This window comes from Chlorocebus sabaeus, chromosome 19 (assembly GCF_047675955.1).
Source record: "Chlorocebus sabaeus isolate Y175 chromosome 19, mChlSab1.0.hap1, whole genome shotgun sequence".
In the NCBI taxonomy this organism is placed as follows: domain Eukaryota; kingdom Metazoa; phylum Chordata; class Mammalia; order Primates; family Cercopithecidae; genus Chlorocebus; species Chlorocebus sabaeus.
Window position 1 is genome coordinate 10,566,411 of NC_132922.1, and position 27,603 is coordinate 10,594,013.

Sequence of the window (27,603 nt, forward strand, 5' to 3'; positions counted from 1 at the left end):
ACTTCAGGAGGCCGAGGTGGGTGGATCACCTGAGGTCGAGAGTTTGAGACCAGCCTGACCAACATGCAGAAACCCGGTCCCTATTAAAAATACAAAATTAGCTGGGCGTGATGGCGCATGCCTGTAATCCCAGTTACTCAGGAGGCTGCGGCAGGGGAATCACCTCAACCTGGGAGGCAGAGGTTGTGGTGAGCCAAGATCGTGCCTTTGCATTCCAGCCTGGGCAACAAGGGTGAAATTCTGTCTCAAAAAAAAAAAAAAAAAAAAAAAAAGGACTTTAGTTCTAGAGGCAGTCTGCCTAGGTTTGTAATCCCAGCTCTGCCTGCCTCCCCAATTTTTATTTTTTTTGGGACAGGGTCTCACTCTGTTACTCAGGCTGGAATGCAGTGGCATGATCATGGCTCACTGCAGCCCTGACCTCCCGGCTGGTCTCAAACTCCTAGGCTCAAGCCATCCTCTCAAAGTGCTGTGATTACAAATATGAGCCACTGCTCCCAGCCCAGCTCTGCCATTTCTAAGCTGACTCAGAGCAAGTTACTTATTTAGCCTTTCTGACCCTTACTTTCCTGATCTCCAACTGGAATGACAACAATATTAACTTCAGTTATTAGATTTTATGAGTTAATCCATGTCAGATGCTTAGAGATTATAATGTTCACATTATTCCACAGGCTGGTTATTCAAATGTCTTCAGACAATGATTACAGTTCCCTTGCGTCTCATCTTCAGGTTCAATATGATCAGTTCTTTCACCTATATCTCCTTCCATCCCTCAGTGAAGAGCCAAGAACAGAAAAGTATTTTCTAGAGTAGTTAGTTCAACACCAAGCAGACCCGGCCATTCCTAACCATTCTGTTAAAAGCTGTGCTTTCACTAATAATGCCTAAGATGTCACTTTCTCCGGTGATCATAACTCCTGATTCACACACTAAGCGTAATGTTAGTTAAAATCTATAATATTTAAAAATATGCTTTTGTTCCTTCATGTAATATTTAACCCATGTAGCTGGGTTTTATTTTATTTTTTTAGATGGAGTTTCACTCTGTCACCCAGGCTGGAGTGCAGTGGCGTGATCTCACCTCATTGCAGCCTCCACCCCCTGGGTTCAAGTGATTCTTCTGCCTCAGCCTCCTGAGTAGCTGGGACTACAGGAGCGTGCCACCACACCCAGCTATTTTTTATATTTGTAGTAGAGACGGGGTTTCACCATATTGGCCAGGCAGGTCTCGAACTCCAGACTTCGTGATCCGCCCGCCTTGGCCTCCCAAAGCACTGGGATTACAGGCATGAGCCACTGCACCTGGCCTTCAGCTTTTTATTAATTGATTTTTTATTTGAGCTTAAGACCTTACATATATCTTTATGAGCATGGCATATAGAAGATGCTCCATAAATATCTATTAAATGAATGAACCTCTATCATATTTAACTTCACAGTCACCCCACCAAGTTCTTGTTGATCCTATTATTCTACTTATTCCCAGTTTGTGTTCCCCCATCCCAACACGGATGGGAATGCTGAACTTGATAAAGCTGAGGATAATCTAATCATATGCCACTAACGCTTCCTTCCAATATGAAGCCATCAGCCTGAGAATTGTCAGTTACTAATCTACACAACTGTTTTAATGTTTAGCCAATATATTTCCATCTCGTCCAAAACAGCTTGTCAAACGGCCTGTTAAAGTAGAATACAACAGCTATATTATTACTCTATGCCAGCATTTTTACCAATGAAGGGAATGCATGAAAACTTATTAGCAAACTATGATTATCGATTACTGCCATATGTACTCAAAAGCAATCTTTTTGATAATCTAGATTCTTTCCTGGAACTGGGACCAAATTCATCGATCTTTCAGCTACTTTTTTCTTATTTCTCCTTTCAGAAAACATTTAAAAAATTTCCCCAGGCTGGACACGGTGGCTGACGTCTGTAATCCCAAGCACTTTGGGAGGCCGAGTTGGGTGAGGATCACTTGAGGCTAGGAGTTTTAGGCCAGCTTGGCCAACATGGCAAAACCCTATCTCTACTAAAAATACAAAAATTAGTGGGGCGTGGTGGCAAGCGCCTGTAATCCCAGCTACTCAGGAGGCTGAGGCACAAGACTCGCTTGAACCCAGGTGGCAGAGGTTGCAGTAAGCAAAGATCGTGCCACTGCACTCTAGCCTGGACGCCAGAGAGAAACACCAAAAAACAAACAAACAAACAAAAAACACAAAAGGCTGGGCGCGGTGGCTCATGCCTGTAATCCCAGCATCTTGGGAGGCCGAGACGGGCAGTTCACGAGGTCAGGAGATCGTGACTATCCTGGCTAACGTGGTGAAACCCTGTCTCTACTACAAATACAAAAAAAAAATTAGCCATGCGTGGTGGCAGGTGCCTGTAGTCCCAGCTACTTGGGAGGCTGAGGCAGGAGAATCGCTTGAACCCGGGAGGCAGAGCTTGCAGTGAGCCGAGATCGCGCCACCACACTCCAGCCTGGGCGACAGAGGGAGACTCCATCTCAAAAAAAAAAAAAAAAAAGAAAAAAAATTCACCATTCTCCTCACTTTCTTATAGTGGAGGGGTGCTTCTTTCCCATTTCTGATCTGAGCCTCCACACAGAGGACATCCACCTTTATTTTATCAGAGCACTTAAGGCCTCTTTTCCCTCCTTGGAAGCAAGCCTGGAGAGAGGACCGCCCCATTCCGGTGACTCTGGGTTAAGGCTGGAATTTGGTATTAGGAAGTGCACACGTTTGCCGGTATCTGCTCTACTGGTAGTAAAGGGGGTACTGTGGCCCCAATATGTTTTCCTCTTTTGCCTTAAACATTCAGAATGTGGGCAGGAAAGATGGGTGTCATTGTTAAACTCCCCTTGAAGACTCCCAGCATTCCTAAAAAATCACAGACGGGGATTCTCTTCACAAATTCCTACTCTGCTCTAGGATCTGTCATTTGGTTTGAACACCCTTCTTCTTAATAGAAAAGACAAAAGCAACAAAAATTTTATCTCCACTCTGTAATCCCTGGCCATTATACAACTAGTCCAAGGCAATGACTCCTTTCCTAGTCACCAAACTGCACCAAACCAAACGCTAAAAGGTTCTTTTAATCTACCTACTTTTTTTGCAGGTCTCGTTTACTCTGCGTTTAACTCACACTTGCTTTTACCCTTACTATCCATCTTCTGAAAATGTCCCATTATAAACTAAGTTAATCAGAAAGCTTCCCCATCCCCATTGCATCTTCTCATTTTATCATTCTTTGGCATCGCGGTCAGAGGTAAACTTCTCAGTTTCCTAATACTTTTGAGCCACCATCTCTGTTACATTCTCAAGAACACAGGCCTATCTTTTCTTTTTTCTTTTTTTTTGGAAATGGAGTCTCGCTCTGTCTCCCAGGCTGGAGTGCAATGGCATGACCTTGGCTCACTGCAATCACCACCTTCCAGGCTCAAGCAATTCTCCTGCCTCCGCCTCCTGTGTAACTGTGATTACGGGTGCCCGCCACCACACCTGGCATTTTTGTATTTTTAATATAGACAGGGTTTCACCATGTTGGCCAGGCTGGTCTTGAACTCCTAACCTCAAGTGATCCACCCACCTCGGACTCCGAAAGTGCTGGGATTACAGGCGTGAGCCACCACGCCTGGCCTATCTTTTCTTTGACACTCTTTTAGTCTATGAACATTTGACTAAGTTCAGGTTTCCTGTACTTGGCTCACCAGCTCATTTTCTCTCAAGATCTGTCACTTTCACTCTACCCATCAATTCTGTCATTTTGGAAAGTACTCTAATTTCAGTAATAGTTCTCCCAGCTGCTTCCTCTCTATCCTCTAAGAGATGTTGAGTGTTACCAACCAATTTAAAAATCTGTTTGACTTTCTATTTTAACAGCTGTACTCCAAACAGACGTGAGCACCAAGTGAGCACACCACTACAGGGCATGCTGCCTCTGCACCGGTTTTAGGGCGAGCATAAGGAACACGTTCTCCACAATTTCCCCCAAATAACAACTCTTCATCTCTGCTCTGAATTCACACAAAATGTCACCAGTGTGACTTAACTTACTGTCTCTTATATACTAATTTTGAACTCACTATAATTTGAGTCTGGGGGAAAGGAGGGTGAGTATAGATATATTCTGTCCTAACAAAACCATGTTCCAAACCGGCCTCTTATCCCACTATACCTCAGTGACCCATAAAATCATAAGTACCACCTTCAGTGTGAATCCTAAATTCATTTGCGTTAGCAACTGCATTTGGTTACATAGTATTCCCCATAAATTCATGCCCACTGGGAACCTCAGAAGGTGATCTCATTTGGAAATAGGGTCTTTGTAGATGCACTCAAGTTTAAGACAAAGTCATATTGGATCAGGGTGGGCCCTAATCAATTAACTGGTATCCTCATATGAAGAGGGAAATTTTGAGACAGAGAAGAAAAAGCCATGTGAAGATAGACACAGGGGAGAACACCAGATGATGATGGAGGCAGACAGTGGTGATTTCAGACTGAAATCCTCCAGAACTGAGCTAAGGTTGATTGATGGATTGATTTCTTGAGACTGGGTCTCACTCTATTGTCCAGACTGGAGAGCAGTGGCATGATCATGGCTCACTGCAGTCTCGACTTCTTCGGCTCAGGTGATTTTCCCAACTCAGCCTCCTGAACAACTGAGACTACAGGCATGCACCACCATGCCTGGCTAATTTTTGTATTTTTTTTTTTTGAGATGGAGTCAGGCTCTGTCGCCCAGGCTAGAGTGCAGTGGCCACATCTCAGCTCACTGTAAGCTCCACCTCCCGGGTTCACGTCATTCTCCTGCCTCAGCCTCCCGAGTAGCTGGGACTACAGGCGCCCGCCACCTCGTCCGGCTAGTTTTTTGTATTTTTTTTTAGTAGAGACAGAGTTTCACCGTGTTAGCCAGGATGGTCTCGATCTCCTGACCTCGTGATCCACCCGCCTCGGCCTCCCAAAGTGCTGGGATTACAGGCTTGAGCCACCGCGCCCGGCCTTTTTTTTTTTTTTTTTTTTGTAGAGATGGGGTTTTGCCATTTTGTCCAGGCTTGTCTCGAATTCCTGGGCTCAAGTGCTTGTCTCAGTCTCCCAAAGCGCTGGGAGTACAAGTGTGAGCCACTGTGCCCGGACTTTTTTTTTTTTTCAGGTAGAGCAGACACTTTGGTCGTAAAGAGATCTGCAGCACCCAAGTCTCTCACACAAAGTTAACTGCACTTTCCCAACAATTCCACTTTTGAAATCACTCTGATAAGCATCTTCCCACGACTTGATGTATATTAACTGAGCTCAAAATACATGCCCGGCACAGCTACTGATGCTCAGGCTCCAGGAGTGAACACAGCAGGCCCAGACCCTGCCGCTGTGAAGCTTATTACACTCCTCGGGGCAGGGCAGACAAGGAGCAAGCGTGGGAGAGACAGTAACAGGGCAAGAACCCGTTATTCCCCACCACCACCCCGTCCCCACCCCTCGTCAGGCATTTCTACTACTCAAAATTAGCTAAAGAAACCACCAAAGTAAAACCTGCCCGTGACCCAGCAGTACCATTGAGAAATTCATCCTGGGAGAAAAATATGAGACTATTATAGCAGGCCAGGCATGGGGGCTCATGCCTGTAACCCCAGCATTTTGGGAGGCCAAAGCGGGCAGATAACGTGAGGCCAGGAATTCGAGACCAGACTGGCCAACATGGTGAAATCCCATCTCTACTAAAAATACAAAAAGTAGCCAGGCATGGTGGTGGGCAGCTGTAGTTCCAGCTACTCAGGAGGCTGAGGCAGGAGAATTGCTTGAACCCAGGGGCAGAGATTGCAGTGAGCCGCGATCACACCACTGCCTTCCGGCCTAGGCAATAGAGGGAGACTCTAAAAAAAGAATATTACAGCAGCACTGCTCATAACAACAAAAATCTAGTAACAATCCAAATGTCTATGAACAGTAGACTTGGTAGTAGAATAGGTACATTATGGTACAGTCATATAATGGAATACCGTATGAACCATAGCTGCCCAAATCCACATGGGAATATATTTGAAATAATACAAGTAAAAATAAAACAACAAAAGGAGGAGGTGCTATACTATATGGTTTCATTAAAGTACAAAAAAGGCAAAATGAAAACAACATATTGTTTAAAGACAGAGACACACACACAGAAAGAGTATAAAGAAAAGCACAGGAAAGTGATCTTTAGAAGCCACCAGCTCATATGTTCCATAAACTGACAATGTTAGAGACAATAAAAGTTTAATTTTTGAGAAATGCCTATCCCAGCCTTGCTGAACTTTCTTAGGATTGCAAATGTACTGTCCCTCTCCAAAGAATACAGAAGGACCAGGGAGAAGCGCCACTAGGCTCAAGGCAAACAGCTGTTCACACCTGGGCTGCAGAGGAATCTCGGTGGTGCAGGTCTGTATATTCTCCATTTCAGGGAGTTAATTATTCTGGCTTAAAAGCCCTTCAATCTCCAGCTGGACTGGAGAAAGTGAAGATCTTGTTGCAATCAATATGGCATTTAACAAAGCATTGCAGATGCGAAATGACAGCAATTTAAAGTCAGGACAAAAGCCTGCTGGAATATGTTACTTTCTCAATATCGTATTTGAGTTACAGGAAGAAAAAGGCATGGTAGAAACCCAAGGCCTGGGACATTTGTAACAAATCTTAGAGATAAGTTTCAGTGTCTTCCTTTTTTTTTTTTTTTTTTTAAGACAGAGTCTCACTCTGTCACCCAGGCTGGAGTGCAGTGGCACAATCTCGGCTCACTGCAACCTCTACCTCCTGGGTTCAAGTGATTCTCCTGCCTCAGACTCCTGAGTAGCTGGGACGACAGACAGGTGTGCGCCACCATGCCTGGATAATTTTTATATTTTTAGTAGAGATGGGGTTTCACCATGTTGGCCAGGCTGGTCCCAAACTCCTGATCTCGGGTGATCCAACTGCCTCAGCCTCCCGAAGTGCTGGGATTAAGGCATGAGCCCTCATGCCCGGCCTCAGTATCTTCTATGTTTACATTAACTACTGATTGCCCCTATAATGTGGTCAAAATGAATATAAAATCTGATATTTATCAAAATCTTTTAAACTATTCATGTGCTTTGACCCAGAAATTTCATTTTGGGCAACTCAATTTAGAAAAAATGTGGGCAAAGGTTTATGTATAAGGATTTCTTTGCAGTACTATTTGTAACGGGGAAAAATTAAAAACAATTTAATACTCAACAGTGGGGGGAAGGGAATGTTAAATAAATCAAGGTAAATCTACCTGATGAAACATCATTATGATCACCATGAATGCTACATAGCAACAGGAGAAAATTCAAGGACACAATGTTAACATCAGGTTCCAGGGAGCCTGAGTGCTATAATGTGAAAAGCATCCCTGTATATGAACAGTGTCTGAATAGGGAATTATGTAAAAATAATTCCTGTCATTGTATTTGGGTTGGAGGTTTTTTAAAGAATTTGTTTCTCTGCTATCCAAACTGTGTGTGGTTATCCTGTCTTTTTTTTTTTTAAAGACAGGATATCACTGTCACCCAGGCTGGAGTGCAGCGGTGTCATCACTGTGGTGTTGAGGCTCACTGCAGCCTCAACCCCCAGGGCTCAGGTCACCCTCTCATCTCAGCCTCCTAAGTAGTTGGGACTACAGCATGCGCCACCATACCCGGCTAATTTTTTGTATTTTTGTTAGAGACAGGTTTTGCCATGTTGCCCAGGCTGGTCTTGAACTCCTGGGCTCAAGCAATCTGCCCATCTTGGTCTCCCAAAGTGCTGGGATTATAGGAGTAAACCACCGTGCCTGGCCTTTTCTTTCTTTAGAGTTACCCAACTGCTTAATTTTTTAAAGATATAGAAACGTTGGGAAAAGACAGAATAATCCATTATTTAATATTCTGCTCCCAGTATGCATTAAATAAATAAAACAAAATTCAAAAGTGGAGGGAACACAAATACTTTTCTTTTTTGGGTAGAGCAGACACTTTGGTCATACACAGATCCACAGTACCCAGTTCTCTCACACGAAGTTAACTGCAACCTTCCCAACAATTCCACTTTTGAAATCATTCTGATATGTATCTTCCCATAACTCGATATATAGTCACGGAGCTCAAAATACATGCCCTGCACAGCTATTGATGCTCAAGCTCCAGTGGTGAACACAGCAGGCCCAGACCCTGTCGCTGTAAAGCTTATTACACTCCTCGGGGCAGGGCAGAGAGGGAGAAAGACAAGGAGCAAGCAGGGAGAGACAGTGATAGGGCAGGCGGCACACTGTACGTAGCTGCCCTGAGAAAGCTTCTAGGGAAGGTGGCAGTGAAGCGGGGAGCTGAAGGAGATAAAGGCTGAGCCATGCTGCCATCTGGGAACAGTGTTCTAAGAGTACGCTTGGTGTGTGGGGGCCACTTGGCTGGAGCAGCATGAAGGTATGAGAAAGTGGCCTGTACTTGTGGGGAGGTGGGATCAACAGGAACCTCGAAGACCAGAGTAAAGACTGTGCTTCTGCTTTGCATTCTCAGTGAGAGAACCAGCCACGAGGGGATTCCTGGTGCAACAGTAACACGACCTGCCTTTTGTTTTAGAACAGTGCTGTGCAGAACTTCCTGCAATGCTGACATGTTCTACATCTGTGCTGTCTACACAGTGACTACTAACAAGATGGGGCTATTTAAGTTAATTAAAATAAAATGTAAAATTCCGTTCTTCCAGTCCAGCAGCCACATTTCAAGGGCTGATGTGGCTATTGGCTATGACACTGGACAGTGCGGTGTCAGAGAATCAGTCTGACTCAGACTTGAGACAGGCAAGCGTCAAAGAGAGGCAGGATAAGGAACAGGCTTGAAGTCATTGCAATAACCTAGACAGAAATGGTGGTGGCTTGACCAGGGCCTGTGCTGTTGGAGGTGGTAAAAAAGGGTCTGATTTTGGATAAAGGTTTGAAGGGCGGTCTTACTGATGGAACGAACATGGTCATGAGAGGAGTCATGACGAGCTCCAAGGTTTTTGGCCTCAACTCCTATTGCATGAGAGTACCATTTACTGGGAGCAAGGCGGTGTTTCTGAGGGCAGTGTAGGGTGAGATCAGAAGCTGTGTTTTGAACATGTTAACCTGTGAGGCATCCTATGAGTAGTCTGTGGAGTTGAGGAAAGAAGATGTGGGCTGAAGATACGATTTTGGAATTCAATGCTTGAAGTCATTCCACTGGGTAGGATCACCTGGCAGTGACTACAGATGGTGGGGAGAGGTTCGAAGGTTGAGATCTGGGGCATTCTGCTGAATAAGTATTGCGAACTTGAGGAGGAACTTGTAAAGGAGATGGAGAAGGAGAGGCAGATGGAGAACCAATGTAGTAGGTGTCCAAAAGCCAAACGCAGGAAGTGCTTCAGGAAGGAGGGAAACTGTCAAATGCTGCTGATACACCGAGTAAGAAGAGACTGGAGAACAGATCATCATATTATGCAACAAAAAGATCAGAGGCAACTCCTACAAGAGGGTTAATTCCCACTGTCACTACCTCACCTGGACTCCTGTACTAGCCCTGCAACTGCTCTCTTTTGCTCTAGTACTCCTGCCATTCAAACATGTCCTCTATATTACTGCCAGTGTTCCCTCCCTCCCTTTCTCTCTTTTTTTTTTTTTTTTTTTTTGAGACACCGTCTTGCTCTGTTGCCCAGCCTGGAGTGCAGTGGCTTGATCATGGTTCACTGCAGCCTCGCCTCCCAGACTCGATCTATCTTCCCACCTCAGCCTCCTGAGTAGCTGGGACTAAAGGTGCACACCACCATGCCTGGATAATTAAAAAAAAATTTTTTTGTAGGCCGGGCACGGTGGCTCATGCCTGTAATCCCAGTACTTTGGGAGGTCAAGAGGGGGTGGATCACTTGAGGTCAAGAGTTCCAGACCAGCCTGGCCAACATGGTGAAACTCCATCTCTACTAAAAATACAAAAATTAACCAGGCGTGATGGTGCACGCTTGTAACCCCAGCTACTCAGGAGGCTGAGGTACAAGAATCGCTTGAATCCAGGAGGTGGAGGTTGCAGTGAGCTGAGACTGCATCACTGCACTCTAGCTTGGGTGACAAAGAATCTGCCTCAATAAAATAAAATAAAATAAAATAAAATAAAATAAAATAAAATAATTTGTAGAGATGGGGTCTTACTATGTGGTTCAGGCTGGTCTCAAACTTCTGGGCTCAAGCAATCTGCCTGCCTCAGCCTCCCAAAGGGCTGGGAGTGTAGGTGTGAGCTGCTGCACCCAGCATCTTCTAAACCTTAAATTTTTCTACATCACTACTCAGCTGAAAAATCTTTAATAGTATATTGTCTATAGCAGTGGCCAAACTTTAAGTGCACATAAAGTTAACATGGTGGTGACTAAGCCCCAAAGCCACCTGCCACAGAAGATTGGAGACCTGGGAACTGTGTCTTTGAGTAGCAGCCTAAATAATGGTTGTAAACCATGTTGAAAAGGATTGGCCTATAGGGCCAAGTCCCAAATCCTAAGCAAAGCAAACACCTTTTCCAAATTTGGTCCCATACTTCTTGTCTAGTTCCTTTCTTTCCTATTCTTCTTATTTTTTTTTTTTTTGAGACGGAGTCTCGCTCTGTCGCCCAGGCTGGAGTGCAGTGGCGCGATCTCAGCTCACTGCAAGCTCCACCTCCCGGGTTCACGCCATTCTCCTGCCTCAGCCTCCCGAGTGGCTGGGACTACAGGCGCCCGCCACCTCGCCTGGCTAGTTTTTTGTATTTTTTAGTAGAGACGGGGTTTCACCATGTTAGCCAGGATGGTCTCGATCTCCTGACCTCATGATCTGCCTGTCTCAGCCTCCCAAAGTGCTGGGATTACAGGCTTGAGCCACCGTGCCCAGCCTTCCTTTTCTATTCTAAGACAGTGTGTGTGTGTGTCTGTATGTTTCAACAAGCTCTAACTAATTATTCAAACTAACTGCCTTTCCCCCAAATGCTATGTTCTTCTAGGTATTACTGCCCCTTGCACATGAGGCTCCTGCTGCTTAGAAGGCACTTTTAATCTGGTGTGCTCAGAAAATTCTGACTCATTCTTCAAGACTCAAATGACACTGCTAGTGTGAAGGCTCAGCCGATTACCCAAACTCTGTTAAACATTTCTATACATTTATCACACTATCTGCTGGGAATTCTGCTATCACCTCCTCCTCACCTCAACCCACCCCTCTGCCACCAACTCCAAGAGGCTGCAGAGAGAGAGATGGCATTTTCTCCATCTGTGCACGATGAAGACATTACCTAACATGCTACAGATATTTGATAACCATGGGTGACTGTCAGCCTGATACCAAGGGATACTGTAAAATGTGTGTATGCTCCAAGACTTAGGAAGACACTGCTGTTGTAGAGTGCCGGGAAAGTCAGAAATGGCTCTGTCTAAAGGATAAACCAGTACCTGGGGCTTGAAGGATGACTGGAACTTAGAGAGAGGGAAAGAAGAGGAGAGGCTGGCACCTCTCCTCCACCAAGTAGCTACTTGGAGGCTGAGGAGGGACGACTGCTCGAGCCCAAGAGTTCAAGATTGCCATGAGCTATGGACCACACCACTGCACTCCAGCCTGGGTGACAGAGTGAGACTGTATCTCCAAAAAAGAAAATTAATAAAAACACAAAAACAAACAACAAAAACTGAACCTTTACAACCTGCTGGTTGGATCTAATAAGCGCTCCCATCTTCTTTTACAGAATGAAATGGACTCAAAACTTTGTATATTAAAATAACATTCTAAGGAGGGACTAACGCTACACATTGAATCCTTGCATAAGCTTATCAGCTATTACTCTGTCCTCACGTCTGCTTTCTCACAAAGGGGAACGGGGAAAGTGTGTGGTAGACTAACACAAATCTCTTACCTTTACCCACAAAACAAAACACCATCTCTTTGCACATCTCCTACTAAGGGACAGACCTAACTGGTTCCCATGGTATCCAATGGACTATGTCCTACACGGAGCTGCTCATGAATAAGAGTTAAGTCCAGGAGTCTCTGCTACGTCATTAGTTCTAAAACTCCCCTTAGAGCACCTAATTGCTATGTTGGCATGCAGCTCCTCAACATTTTCAGAATAATCCAGAATCTGGCAATTCTCTCGTTTTCTTTTCTTTTCTTTTTTTTTTTTTTTGAAACGGAGTCTCACCCTATCACCCAGGCTGGAGTGCAGTGGCGTAATCTCAGTTCACCGTAACCTGTGCCTCCTAAGTACAAGCGGTTCTACTGTCTCAGCCTCCCGAGTAGCCGGGATTAGAGGCGTGCAACACCATACCCAGCTAATTTTTGTTTTGTTCTTTACACCTGGCTAATTTGTGTTTTTTGGTAGAAACAGGGTTTCGCCATGTTGGCCAGGCTCATCTCAAACTCCTGGCCTCAAGTGATCTGCCCACCTTGGCCTCCCAAAGTGATGGGATTACAGGCATGAGCACTGTGCCAGGCCGAATTCTCTTTTTATCTGTGGGTAAATCCTTGAGGGCAACCAGCCTCTGAACAATGACACATCAGAACTTACTAATAGTAGTTTTAATTATATGCAGTTTCAAAATATATAGTTAGAAAAATAGGAGATCTAAAAGGAATAGAATCATAAGCTTTTCATGCAAAAATACCAACTTTGTTGATATGCATGATGCAATAAAAAATGAGATTTGATATTTTGTTCTAAAAGTCTTGATCTTTGGCAGCCAGATATTTTATATTTTACTCTACTTGATCTTAGCCAAAAGGTCAAGAAAATATGGCTTTTTCCTATTTTATGCTACTATTATTCTTTTTATGCCCACAAAAATCAGTTAACAACTGGTAACTACCTGAAATGGTCTTTAATTTTGAATCATAGGAACACAAAATTGCTTACCTGGGGGGAAATAAACTGGGGAGGCACTTGCGCCCGGAGACTGGGAGAAGAATTTAGTGGCTGCACTGGTGTGTGCAGACCTCTCGATTGTGCTGTGCTGTTTCCAAACAAACCATGACTACCGCCCTGTAAACAGAAGAGCAGCAGTAAGGCTTTTTGTTAACATAAGAAAATGCAAGTAAGAAACAGTTCTGGTCTTTTAGATCCCTCAGAAGAATCACAGGCTGTGTTCCATGGAATAACAGAATTTCATAACTGAGAAGTTCCTTATCTTAGAAGGCTTAGGGCAATTACTCAAATTGAATCATGAGCGCCTGTACAGTTTGACGAACTCTATAAACGGAAAGGGTTCAATTCTGTCAAATATTAGGAAAAGTCCTACATTCTTTTTTGTGAATGAAAGCTATAGACAACATAACATTTATTTCAAGTACTCTTCTTTGCGACTGGGTTTACCAAATTTATTCTCAAGCTTTGTAATCTGAGCTCCATCTTGAAAGGCACCTGAGTAAAAATGCAGCCTTATGAACAGTTATCAGTTGTATTTATAAAACATTATGATGTGATTTCTCTGCCGTCCCAGAGTGAGCCTAGCACCCTTCCTTGTCCTGGATCTGCTCAATCCTTTCTTTGATAGATAAGGCAATGTGACTCAATTACACAGTGAGATAAAAAAGGAAGAAAGGGAGAAAGTAAAAACCATTACAGGGACACCAAAATAAACATTACTCACCTGTAACTTCTCATTCAAACACATATCGGTCTAGTTAAAAATAAGCTGAACTCCCTCCTTTCTGGAGGCCCAACTCACTGGAGCACTTCTACACTATTCCGATGAGATAACTAAGAGAGTTGGGTTATATGGTGGCCTTTCCTTTCTGACTCGTTTCTAGCTGAGAAAAGTCCTTCAGCGAAGAAACCGTATTTGGTAATAACACAACACTGTGCTCCCTCTGCCTGATACCATTTTCACTTGACCTCTTCAAGGCCCAGCTTGGAGGTCATCCTCATCAAGGAAGTCTTCCCCAAAATCATCTTCCTGATTTCACGTTCAGATTAATTGAGCCCACCTCTCCAATCTCAAAATGCTTTAAAACTTTTTTTTGGGCACTCATCATCAAACCACACTACAGTTATTTTCCATTCTGTCTTTCTACTGTCAGCTTTAATCTTTCCCTCTTCGTATTCCCAGAACTCAATAAAGCCCCAGTCTGTAGGATGAATATATAATCTGTAAATATTCATGACCCACCAATTCCACACACTGGAAAATATCCCACTGAACACCTTCAGCAAAGACAGCTGCATTACTGCTTATACTGAATACGTATACCCTGAATTGAAATCACCACCATTATCATATCCCTGGAATCACAGGGATTAAGGTAATTTTAAAGAATTTTGTAATGGCATCATTAAAACCTAGAACACTAAAAATACTGTGATGGCTTAATGATTAAAAAATAGAGTAAGGGACTGCTGCAGGGAAATTAGTGAACTTAAAAGCATTGAAAATAAAAATGATTCTAAACATAAAGTCAAAATGGCAATTAAAATCTGTGTATCTCGTAAAAGTAAATCAAAGATCCATCATGAATTTTATGTCTCCCAAAAGGTTGTTTAAACACGAGAAGACCTTTAATTCCAGAAACTCTAACATCTCTACTGCTCCTTTCTTACCAACTGCCACTCGAAAGTGACATGGCTCAGCCCTAACTTTGCTCGGATTGTGGCAGTCAGTAGCTTTGCTACCCTGATCATCCTTAAGAAAACAGGAAACATTTATTTCACCAAGGATATTCTGCTAAGATCTTTCTCACTTTATCATCAAAGTAATGACTTAGTTATTAGATGTCAATTATTCACAACTGGTCCTTGGATGGTGGGGTTACTGGGAGCTAAAGACCCTGCCAGAATCCATTTTCTGGCAAATACAAAATTGCTTCCTGACGGTTGTTTTAAATTTCAACCTCTCCTTTAATAACAAATATTGAAAAGAATTTGCTTTTTAAGCTTCTGTAAAATCAATTCCTACTTCCGTCTTCCCAGTAGACAATTTCCACCCTCTTCCACCACAGGTTTTAGGCTTTTCATTATCACGTGACCCTACAGCCACACAAAGCACTATCTCTGGAATGGATAATAATATAGGTAAGTCCACAGTAGTTGATCAAAAAATGCCTTGTCTAACTTAATATGGAACCTGGGCATCACAAGCACTCATTTTCTTGGCTCCAATAGAGCTATTTTTGCACAGTGATGTATTCAGGGGCAATCATACAGATTTGGTCTTTAAGAAACGTATATAGGCCAGGTACAGTGATTCACACCTGTAATCCTAGCATTTTGAGAGGCTGAGGCTAGGAGTTCGAGACCAACCTGGGCAACATAAGCAAGACCCCATCTCTAAAAAATAAACGGGAGAAAAAAGGCACCTGAGTATGTGCTAATGCAGGTTTCTGTGGCTATCACTAAAGCTCTACTGTTGTACCAGAGGCTTTTACAATTACCTGAGTCTGGTGATCTTTGCTTCAACTATACTGTTTAACTCAAAAAAGCATACAAATTAAAAACAAAATTACCAAGCTAACCAAAATCTGTGATTTGGAAAATTTAACTCTTAAATTTTATTAATACAAAGCATATTAAAATAATTCTGTAAGAAAATAGTCTTTAAAAACCATGTCCATATTTAGATGGAACATGTGCACAAACCAGGTTAACAATGGACTTTGTAGCAATCCACAGATCAAAAAAATGAAGAAGAATGACCTTTTTTTAGCGCCTAGTGCTCAGCTGGTTTGGCTGGTCTACCATACTAGTTTAATAGCGTTTGATAATTGTGTGATCCACCACATTTACAATTACCATTAACTGAATGTTATGCCTATTTCATGTTTTCCATACTCAAAAGAAACCCCAAAACATCAATATAATCATTTCTTCCCTGTTTATATAAACAGTGTATATCCATGTCCTCTGTGGAAGCAGTAAGGAAAATGATGAAATATAAAGGAAGAAAAGGAAAAAATCATTTGTAACTCCCAATCCAGAAATAACCAACCGAACACATGGATATAGTATAATCCATTTTTTAAAATGTGCTAAGGCAATGATTAGAAAGCATGTAAGAGACCTACGTGCGACTTAACTGGTGTCAGAGGTGCTGCTTCACGTCATCCTGTAACGCATATGTGGAAGTCATCATATGGAGACAGAACATCATTACGGATGCATCATGTGGATACAACTAATAATTACAAGTTGTATAATTAACGTCCTTCCACAATGTCCTGAGGTGAAGGTCACAGTGACAAGTAAGTGGTCACAGAAGTATGGCGATCACTGCTGGGGTTACTGTTGCAAAGGAATTGTGACGCCAAAGTCCTGGTTTTCTCCACAAAAACTACAACAGAGCCACTGTGGGAAGGCAGGCAGGGTCCTGCTGTGCACCCTCAGGCCTAGGAAGGTGAGGAGGCGGGATCCTCCCAGCCCTGCCTGTCTTGTTTCTACTGCACAGCCCTTAACTGGAGGGTTGCCAAATCCAACCCAAGGTGCAATGAAACACTGCTGTGTCTGAGCAATACCCATTCTTCCCAAAGCTTCACCGTCTACTATTTAAAGTTACCCTTCTACGGGTAATTATTATGTTTTACACTTACGGACAATAGATTTCAAGATGCCATAACCCACCAATACGTCATCATACTAGTTTTGCTATTTTTAAATTGGCAGGTTTATTAAATTGAAAAGATGTCCAAAGTATTACTTATACAATCTAATGTTTAAAATGGCAAATGCATTAAGTTAGATTGTCTAAGGTACTTATGCAGTAGCCTCTTTAACATTTTCCTTAGTCCGTTCTTAGTTTACTTATTAAATATGAACTTATGATCAAAAATGAGAAGACAAAAAAAAACAGGTTTAAAATAAAATCCATGTTGAAAAACATGAAGAGAGATGGGTTCTATGGGCTGAAAGATCTAGAACCTACACTTAATATCATTCTGTGCATTCAGTAATCAACAAATTTCCCAAGACAGACAAATGATGCAATAAACTGCAGACCAGGACCAAGGCGAGGCCACAGCCAAGCAGTTATAAATTTGAGAGGCCTCCTTACTTGTCTAGCAGCGAAGTTTTGGGGGTTGAGCCCTGTGCCGATTGCTCCAAGGCTGACGTTGGGTAGTGTGGAACCAGAGGGAGACAGCTTGTAGCTGGGAGAAGGGGAGAAGGGAGAGCAGGGAGCCTCATCCCCAAGGCACCCATCTTGATTGGAGAAAGGCAAAGTCAGCTGAAAAGTAGTAGGAGTTAGCCAATCACAACGAGTGTTGGTTAGTGAAGCAACAGAATGCAAGAAGGGAAAAGAGAGAAACACTAGCAATAAACAAAGTTAGAGTGTATTAGCAATAACCAAGGATGGAATTTGGATCTGATAATAATCTTTACACTCGGCCCAACAGACACCATCTGTCATCTTCTTTGATATTGATTTTTCTTTTCCCCTAAGTTAGTAACACATTCTATCCATTGCATTAAGATAAAAATTGCCAGACACTTTGATTTTATGCATCTAATATTGATTACTCTAGCAATGTGGCTGCTGAAACAGAAGCCAGGCCAATCTTGTGAATATGCTGCTGTCTGGACCAGCAACAAGTGTCAAAACATGCCAGATTTAAAAATTTTGGTTTTAACTGCTTTCTGAAGACCAGGAACATAGTAAATTAGTATTCTGAATCAAGATATAATTCCCACCATTAGAAATGGTAAACATCAAAACCAATAGATAGAAACTGCTTGGTTAAATTAGGTAGTTGAGAATTTGAAAAGTATACCATTGTAACTAAACACAGATCACTAGGGAACTGGGGAAAGATAACAACAGAGTTCTCTCAAAACTAGAAGAAGGCAAGGCCTTAGGAGACATGGAATATCTGCACAAAATCCCAAAATTTATTTTGTAGCTGCACAGCAGCAGAAAAAAGAATGCAGAGTAAGTTTCTCTCTAACATTTCCACACTTCATGAATTTCTCAAAACTCAGATTTTCTAATACATACATGCTAAAGACAGATGGTTCTTGCTCTTGCCCAATCACCTGTTGACATCAATCGTTTTCAGGTCACCACATTAATGCAGGTGATGTTTGTGTTTGGCTCATCTAGTTCAGTAATTCTATGCTTCCTCCAGAATCAGTTATCAAAAGACAAATGGGAACCAAAGCGGTTCTCATGAATTATTATCTTCAACAAAGGATTCAACTCACCTTCTCAAAATAAGGCCCACTATCTGTGGTTCCCATGTCTTTGGAATTAGGTGGACGGAACCCAGATCGATCCTTCCTCATGATATCATTAAAATCCCCGAGATTCATCGCTCGCTTGTCCACATCAAATTTTTTATCTGAAAGGCTTCCTGAAAAGTAGCATAAACAGAGTGAAAATTTCCAGAATCAATGTTTCCCCCATGAACCAAGAGTGACCTGCCCCACTATCCTCATGGGGGTGCCGGATATGAGCTATTAATATTTCTATTTCTGGGGATAAGACGAGACAAACTCTCATTGGTCCAGGCTGCTGGTGTTTATCCCTGGAACACATATGGGTCCTTTTTGTTTATTTATTCATTTATTAAAAAACAAAACAAAACAAAACAAAACATATATCTGTTGTAGTTTGTTTTCCATGGAAGACTGAAAGAGCCTTAGGGATAACCTGGCAAAAATCTGGCTAAGAAAACATTTAGACTGGATATTGATGTGTTTGATGAACACATCTTGCTCATAAATTCAAATGTCCTCAGGGAGAGAAGTTGTCTGTTTTTGCTATTTTAACATCATCTAGATAAATGGTCTGGATGAAACGTAGTTACAAGGAATAGAAAGATCAAAGAGGCACAGTGGTTGCCCTCAAATTCAGAACTTAAGAGCTGAACACAGAAGATGGGTCCACATTACCTACATGGTGCATTCCCAGGTGTCCTAACTATACATACCACTTCTCTTTCACTGCTCTATAAATGTGCTGTCGTCTGCTGACATAACCAGTGCCCCCCGGCCGAGGAAACATGTTTTAATTATTCTCATATTTAGAAATATAGACCAAAGACTACCTACTTCCTCTACTACCCAGAATTATTTTCATTTCTTCTTAGTTTGACTCTTTTTAAGTTCCTCAGGGTGATCAAGAGCATTACTACGAAAACCCCACAGACCGGTAGCTAACACTGCATCCACTCCAGTTGCAATGTGAGAATTTGTCAATAATGAAGCCTCCTGGTACAGACAGGACTGGCAACTTGAGGGCCACATCTGGCACACAATTTGTTTGGCCCCATAGAGCATTTTAAGAGACCCGAATTAGTTCTGATATTTAAAAATCAGGGCTGGGTGCAGTGGTTCACACCTGTAATCCCAGCACTTTGGGAAGGCGAGGAAGGCAGATCACTTGAGGTCAGGAGGTCGAGACCAGTCTGGCCAACATGGCGAAACCTCGTCTCTACTAAAAATATAAGAATTAGCTGTGTGTGGTGGCACACGCCTGTGATCCCAGCTACTCGGGAGACTGAGGTGGGAAAAATCGTTTGAACCCAGGAGGCAGAGGTTGCAGTGACCAGATATCATGCCACTGCACTCCAGCCAGGGTGACAGAGCAAGACTCCGTCTCAAAAAATACAAAAATCATAATACCAGTATACATCTGAATTTCTGGCCTCTCTTGAAAGACTTGTCATAGCTCAGCCTGGATTCCTCCAGAGCAGCAACTGCTAGGAGCCATGTAAGGCTGATTCTTCCAGGTGGACTCTCCACAGTTAACCCATGGTCACCTCGTCCCAGGGTTTTTGTTTTTGTTTTTGTTTTTGAGACTGAGTCTCACTCTGTTGCCAGGCTGGAGTGCAGTGGCACAATCTCGGCTCACTGCAACCTCCGCCTCCTGGTTCAAGCGATTCTCCTGCCTCAGCCTCCCAAGTAGCTGGGACTACAGGTGCGTGCCACCACGCCCAGCTAATTTTTGTATTTTTGGTAAAGACAGGGTTTCACCATGTAGGCCAGGATGGTCTCGATCTCTTGACCTCCTAATCCGCCCGCCTCAGCCGCACAAAGTGCTGGGATTACAGGCTTGAGCCACCATGCCTGGCCTCATCCCAGTTTCTTATACCTGGCACATATCACTCATTTACATTCTTTGCTGACTCCTGCAGTCATTTGAGTTTTCTATCCCTACCTAGTGTCTAGCACAGTACCTTACAAAGAGTAAGTGCTCAATCAATGTCTACTGAACTGCAGCCATCCCTACTCAAATTGGGCAGGAGATGCCAACAGGACATCATAACACTGATACACTCCATTCCTTTCAGCGGAGTGATACACACCTACAGACAAATCCATTTTGCTGCTTGGATTATCTTCAGTCTGACTCTGAAAATAAAGAACAGATGAGACAGAATTAAGGATGCACATATTTGAATCAGAGAAGTGGCATTATTCACGTGAGAGCCACATCTTACTACTGGCATTACAGAAGGTTCTCTGAAATGAACTTAAAGGTAATGAAAACATTAACATTTTTAATATGCCAGCTTGATTGCTGTTTGGGCCTATATTCCTACAATTCAGTTTTCACATACCATTAGTCTCAATAAGTCTACAAAGAGAGTAATAGATAAACAGCTGCCTGAAGAAATAAACCCCCGTCCTTAAATTCTAGTCAGCTCAGGATCAAATTCCATGAATGGCAGCCAAATAATGACAACTTCTTCTCGTGACTTGTCAAGTCATCAAACCTTCAACTGTGCAGCCAAGTCAAGTCGTTTGTCTTTTGGCCAACCAGGGACAGGGTGTCCCTACACCATTCCCGAGAGATAAAGAAATCAGAAATTCTACAAGAATTCCTAAGTAAGTAGTCCCAGTATAGTTTTTCTAGTTTCGTTATTGTTGCCTTTTAAAAAAATTGCAATATGAAAACTAGTACAGTAATGTGGTCAGAAACAATTGTATAAATTTTAAGTGCCTGACTCTTTCTTCTCTATCCTCCTAAGGAAAAGGACACGATGACTACAAATTTAAAAGCCATAACTTTAAAGGTTGGGGTATGTCATTCAGAATAAGAATAAAAGAGAAATACTACTTAAACTCAAAAGATCAAGAACATTGCTTAACTAGTTTTTAAATCTGTAACTTTGTACTATATGTGGCAGTGGTCTTAAAATTTGTATTACTCTTAAACCTAAAAGTTGGGATACATGATACATTTGAAAAAAATAAAACTTACCAGCAATCCCATATTTGAAAACTGTTTGGCAAGAGGATTCATCCATGAATCATTGTTTCCTCCTTTGAGTGAGCACTACAGAAATGAAACACAGAACCTCAGAACCAAATAATTTATTTCAACCTTCTGAGTTTTATTAATACAGATTGAAAATGTAGACTTGAGTTTACCTTTTTAAAACCTATTTCTCTTTAACTAAAATTATGTTGATATTTTATGTTAGTTTAAATGATTAATAAGCCCTAGTTACATCTATGCTTTCATTTTTATAAAATTCACTGCACTGAACTAGAAGTAACTGGAAAAACACATGCTCAGCTGGTACTTTTGCTTTTGAAATAGAAAGAAGTCTGATATGATTTTCTAAAATAGAAGTTTTGCACACAACTACTTTCACTTTCATTAGGCTGCTCTCTTTGTTACCCAAACTGGTTTACGTTAGGAGAAAAGAGTTTGATGTCAGTGCGTGTCATTTGGAAAGGAGCCTATTTAAGTGGGCGTTATGAGGAACTCGTAGTGCTTCCTCTGTTTGTTTCACAGCATAAAGGACATGGGTCCTGGTGGTAAAGAGACCTAGTGGAAGACAAGATTGCCGATCTCCTGGGCAGAGTAGGGCAGCAGTACGTTTTAATTTTTTAATGGGACAAACTAGTTTCTCCCCTGAACAAGGCACTGACCGAGCTCCACTTTCACTTTTGTGAGGGAGGCAGGTGGCACTACGAGGAGTTGGTGGGGTGGGGCTTTGTGCACTTGTGTATTTCACAGGTAAAAATTCTCCATGTTGTGATGATAGCTCTCTCTCTCTATATATATATATTTTTTATTTTTTATTTTTTCTTTCTCTGCCACCCAGGCTGGAGAGCAGTGACGCCATCCCGGCTCACTGCAAGCTCCGCCTCCCGGGCTCAAGCCATTCTCCTGCCTCAGTCTCCTGAGTAGCTGGGACTACAGGCGCCTGCCACCACGCCCGGCTAATTTTTTTGTATTTTTAGTAGAGACGGGGTTTCAGTGTGTTAGCCAGGATGGTCTCCATCTCCTGACGTCGTGATCTGCCTGCCTTGGCCTCCCAAAGTGCTAGGATTACAGGCGTGTGTCACCGCGCCCGGCCCGTGATGATAGCTATCAAATCAATTTTATTATCCTTGAAAGTGATGAAGCACTTAAATTTAGTACAGGTTTTGTGTGTGTGTGTGTGTGTGTTTTGAGACTGACTTTCGCTTTTGTCACCCAGGCTGGAGTGCAATGGCATGATCTTGGCTCACTGCAACCTCTGCCTCCTGAGTTCAAGCAATTCTCCTGCCTCAGCCTCCCAAATAGCTGGGATTACAGGCACCCGCCGCCACACCCAGCTAATTTTTGTATTTTTAGGAGAGACGGGGTTTCACCATGTTGGTGAGGCTGGTCTTGAACTCTTGACCTCAGGTGATTCACCTGCCTCGGCCTCCCCAAAGTGTTGGGATTACAGGCGTGAGCCACCGCGGCCAGCTAGTACAGATTTTAAGGTCAAAAAAGCCTTTACTAGAGAGAGGGGGGAATGGGGATTTACTGTTTAATAGGTACAGAGTTTCAGTTTTGCAAGATGGAAAGAGTTCTGTGGATAGATGGTGGTAAATGGCAGCATAAGTGTGTGAATATACTTAATGCCACTAAACTGTACACTTAAAAATATACACTATGGTAAATTACATGCTATATGTATTTTATCACAATTTTTTAAAAAAATGCCCTCAGTATGAAAAGTCAGAATCACTGGTACTGGGGTTGGAAGATTCAATTCCCAATTAACTTAATTAATTAAATCTTGGTTGTCAACCTAGTGGGGTATTTATTAGTCCCTTTCAATCAGTTAATTTAGTCTCATTGTTAATTTGTAAACAACCAAAAGAAAGCCAAAATCACACTAGACAACCTAAGAGTGCAAGGAATGCTGAAAAGTTAGCTGAATAATTCCTTCTGTGACTAGGCTAAGGAAATAAAAGCTCTTAATGGAAGAAAAACCGTAAGTGACTGCTTAAGCAAAACATCTCTAAATAGAAACACACTGTATTCTTATTCTAGAAAAGAAAGAGTCGTCCACAAAATTAATGGCCTATAGGCAAAGGGCAAAGGGGGTGAAGGTCCAATCCTCAGACATGGGAAGGCCTCTAAGATGGCACCTGGTGTTCGAAACACAGGAGAATATTAGCTGTGAAGCATTTCATAGGGTGCCAAGACTCTCATGTTGAAATTAAGTATTGGATGCCCATTTCTTATTTCCACTATTTTATTTGTCAAATGAAAATCTGGAATTGAAAAAAGAGAGCATCTGCCAAGACACTGGTTCAGGCTCAAAGACTACTGTTCTAGATTGAAAACCAAAGTCCTCATCAAACTGTGCAAACCAAAGGAGAAACTGAGTTGTTATGAGATACACAAGGTATCTCATACAGAAGATGGAAAGTTTAGTAGACAACCTGGTATATGATGTAGAGAAATCATCTAGCTGCTAGGCTGGGCATGGTGGCTCATCCCTGTAATCCCACAAATTTGGGAGGGCGAGGTGGGCGGATCACAAGGTCAGGAGATCGAGACCATCCTGGCTAACACGGTGAAACCTCGTCTCTACTAAAAATACAAAAATTAGCCGGGCGTGGTGGCAGGCACCCGTAGTCCCAGCTACTGGGGAGGTTGAGGCAGGAGAATGGTGTGAACCTGGGAGGCGGAGCTTGCAGTGAGTTGAGATTGGACCACTGTATTCCAGCCTGGGCGACAGGGCAAGACTCTCTCAAAAAACAAAAGAGAAATCATTTAGCTGCTATATACACAAGTACACATTGGTACTTCATTTGTCGGGAGAAGGGTTTTGGGTCTTGGAATTTCCCAAATCAGATAAAATCAGGACGTGCTGATCGCCACGGGATAAGCCAGCATTATCTTCCTTTGGGTTCCCTCCGACACATCTATGGGGATTTACTGGAAGGACTTCTTTGGCTTTAGAATGCAAAAGCAATTTATAAAGTATGCCTTGAGAGCCTCCAACAGATTGTTATAATGTGGAAACTAAAAATGAAAAATATCTCATATCTTTGAAAACTTCATTTTACCCACAGCAACAGTTTTATAGTTCAAGGTTTCAAGGTCATGGGAAAGGAAGACGAAAGGTAAAAGGGAAGTAGTTATTTGTTTGCAAGAAAACATTTTTCCCCTTACTTAGGACCTTGAGGACCTCAGCTGCCTCACACCTTTCATTTAAAAATCCTCAGTTCTGGCTGGGCGCGGTGGCTCACGCCTGTAATCCCAGCACTTTGGGAGGCCAAGGCAGGTGGATCACGAAGTCAGGAGCTCGAGACCATCCTGGCTAACACAGTGGAACCACTAAAAACACAAAAAATAGCCAGGCGTGATGACGGGCACCTGTAGTCCCAGCTACTCGGGAGGCTGAGGCAGAACAGTGTGAACCCAGGAGGCAGAGGTTGCAGTGAGCCAAGATAACGCCACTGCACTCTAGCCTAGGCGACAGAGCGAGACTCCGTCTCAAAAAAAAAAAAAAAAAATCCTCAGTTCTAGCTAGGCGTGGTAGCTCACGCCTGTAATCCCAGCACTTTGGGAGGACAAGGCAGGAGGACTGAGCTCAGGAGTTTGAGACCATCCTGGCGACATGGCGAAACCCTGCCTCTATGAAAAAATACAAAATGTAGCCAGGCATGGTGATAGTTCTGGCTACTAAAGAGGCTGAGGTGGGAGGATTGCTTGAGCCCAGGAGGTTGTACAGTGAGTCGTGACTGTGCCATTGCACTCCAGCCTGAGTGACAGAGTGAGAACTTGTCTCAAAACAAAAACAAACAAAACAAAACCTCAGTTCTGCCTTCTCAGAGTGAATGAGCAAGTGCCAACATTTGTAAAGCGGGCTACCTTCATCTGTTTCTTTCCTCCTTGTCCCCAGCTTGTTGAGTTGTGGGAGGAGGCACTGCCCTGAGAGCCAGCGGTGTTCCAGACTCCTCCATCCTCCTCCTCTTCCCAGCTGGGGTGACGAGTTCCTGTGACTGGCCCGTCACTCTCCCCCCAGCCGTCTTGCATAGATTTGGAATCTTTAAGGAAAGAATGAATTAACTCTTTGCAACAGCTATATAAAACAATCATCAGAATAGTAATTCCTTGCAGACGCAGCATTTTAGTGTCTTTGTAATTTTATCTACTCCATCTACAATGGCAAGGCAAATATTATTATTCATTTTGTAGAGAGCAGGAAACTAAAACCCATGAAGTTTCAATGATACACAGAAAGTTAACAAACCATAGAACCAAGACCTCCTGATTTCTGGATCAATGCTTTTTTCCTTGCACCAAGTTGGACAGGAATTTCAAAACTGAAAAGAACTTATCACAACATTCCTGGCAAGAAATTTCAAATCTCAATTAAGAGAAATCTGTTCCTCTTAATGAACATACTTTACTGCAGCCCTGGTTTTATCCTCCATTCAGTATGTACTTTATATACAATGGATACTATAAATACGAGGTATGATAAAGGACAACTGTCTAGCTTGCTTGGGGTGAAGCAGAGACGAATAGAACATGAAAAGGGGGAACATTTTTCATAAGATTTTGAATATCAGAATTATGGTGAATGAAGAAAAATTCACATATAGCCACGGAAATCTAAAATGTATTAGAATTATGTACTTGAAATGTATTAGATACTAAAGAGGCAAAGAGTATATACATAGTGGTTTTGAAAAGACAGGAGGAGAAAATGTGGAGGATAAGGAGAGGAAGGGAGAAAGGAAAGCAGAGAGAAATCCAAGAGGCTTTAATATTTGAGGAAGTGGGACATCAGTATCCCATTCTAAACAAAGATCTTTAATTTGAAGACTGGAATAAGTCCTTAATTCCCTCCGAAAATACTGTGCAGAATCAAAACATACCTTGCAGTAATAATACTCTATAAAATGATAAAGAAAAGGAAACATATTCTCCTGCCTGGAAACTTCCATCTGCACCTCTGCTTTCCCACATGACAGGACATTTATGAAAGTCTTCTGGTGTGTACATAGCTTTATATGAAGAGTTTAAGGGCAGAAAATTGGCTCTTCCAGGTCTTTCCTTGAATGACAGCTGCCACCCTGTAGGATCAGGCCTATGATAGCCAAGTAGGTTTGTGCCAAGTACATAAGGCGCAGGGCAATTAATTTCTTCTAACTGTGGCATCTCATCCCCCAGCAAGGCCCAGGTGAATCTGACAGTCTCCCAGTGGGGTTCATTGTAGCCACAGGAAGGGGCTGTATGCACAAGGGGGAGGGTTGGGATGCTCCTCTTCCTGCTGCTGGAAGTGCTGCTGATAACCAGGACTGCTGCCTCTGTATACAGGATTATAAATTTATACAATACCATATTTGTGATTTATATTATACAAGCATACAAGCACAGGCTTCATATCATCCACTGACAAGCAACAGGAGTTAAAAACCCAATATAAATAACACACTGACCCCTTTAGAAAAATGAAGACACGCAAGTGAACCTTTTTTTTTAGAGAGGGAAGCTAAACTTCTAACAAATGTTTCTTATAGAAAAGAGAGGTCTAATTTTTAATCATAGGATTCATAACATCAAATTTAAGACAGGCTAGAGGAGATCACAGGGTAACTGTCTCCATCAGCTGGTAGCCCTTTCTTCTGCATATTACACATTTAACTTACCCACAGAAAGGATGTGTGTTATAACTACAGACGATCCTGAAGAGTAGAAGACATTTTTAGAATCTGAGGAAAAGTGGTTTTGTGATACAAGAGAGGTGATCCTGGGGTTGGGAAAGACACATGAAAATCCTGAATATACTGGTAAAGGATCTCTTTGTGCCCAGGGTCTGATTAATGTCTTCCAACAGCATTTTGGATGTATTTCAAATCTACTAGATTACATTTCCCATGATGATACGACTGATTTCACAATGGAAAGAATAAAACCAACATTTTCATGAAGCTAGCTATTTTAATGAAGTCAAGGAGAGTCATGAGTTTTAAAATGTAGTCAAGTTACTGCATATAAACACGTGTGAATTTCCAGAATAGAGCTAATGTATTCTTATATGGCTCTGTAAGAGTCCTGAATATCATATGATAAACTTAACAGAATTTATTTTCTTGTTTGAATTTTGGTCATTCCAGAAATGTTCATTATTTAGTCAAAAGATAATCCCTTAAATCTGCTACATGGTAGAAAAGAGATGTTGGAACATTTTTAAGAAAGTTACAAAAATAAGTGGAAACAGGCACTTGAATTCAGGAACAGCCAATGAGGCATTCCATAGCCTCAGTCCACAGAGTTCTGCTCATTACTGTGATACACATCGCCAGCTGGATCAAGTACAGCTTAGATTTTAGATTTTCAATGATTCTGAATAAGTGTGATGTTCTTCATTTAAAATACTGAAGTTAAATTTATGCCAGGTTCAAAAAATCTG

At 42.3% G+C, this 27,603-nt stretch overlaps 1 protein-coding gene across 9 annotated transcripts in view; it reads right to left on the reverse strand.

Annotated features, from left to right (window-relative positions):
• Positions 1-27,603, reverse strand: part of TNRC6B (trinucleotide repeat containing adaptor 6B) — a 294,477-nt gene that overhangs the window by 37,466 nt on the left and 229,408 nt on the right. For 8 of the 9 annotated variants that reach the window (XM_073006702.1, XM_038007409.2, XM_073006699.1 and 5 more), the window contains 5 exons: positions 25,053-25,228; positions 21,162-21,236; positions 20,263-20,308; positions 18,158-18,306; positions 12,890-13,015 (listed from right to left, as the gene is read on the reverse strand). In XM_073006702.1, coding sequence (XP_072862803.1) covers positions 12,890-13,015; positions 18,158-18,306; positions 20,263-20,308; positions 21,162-21,236; positions 25,053-25,228 — 572 coding nt within the window. Of the gene's footprint in view, positions 1-12,889; positions 13,016-17,012; positions 17,184-18,157; positions 18,307-20,262; positions 20,309-21,161; positions 21,237-25,052; positions 25,229-27,603 lie in introns of all 9 variants that reach the window. The other variant, XM_038007404.2, reaches the window with a different exon arrangement.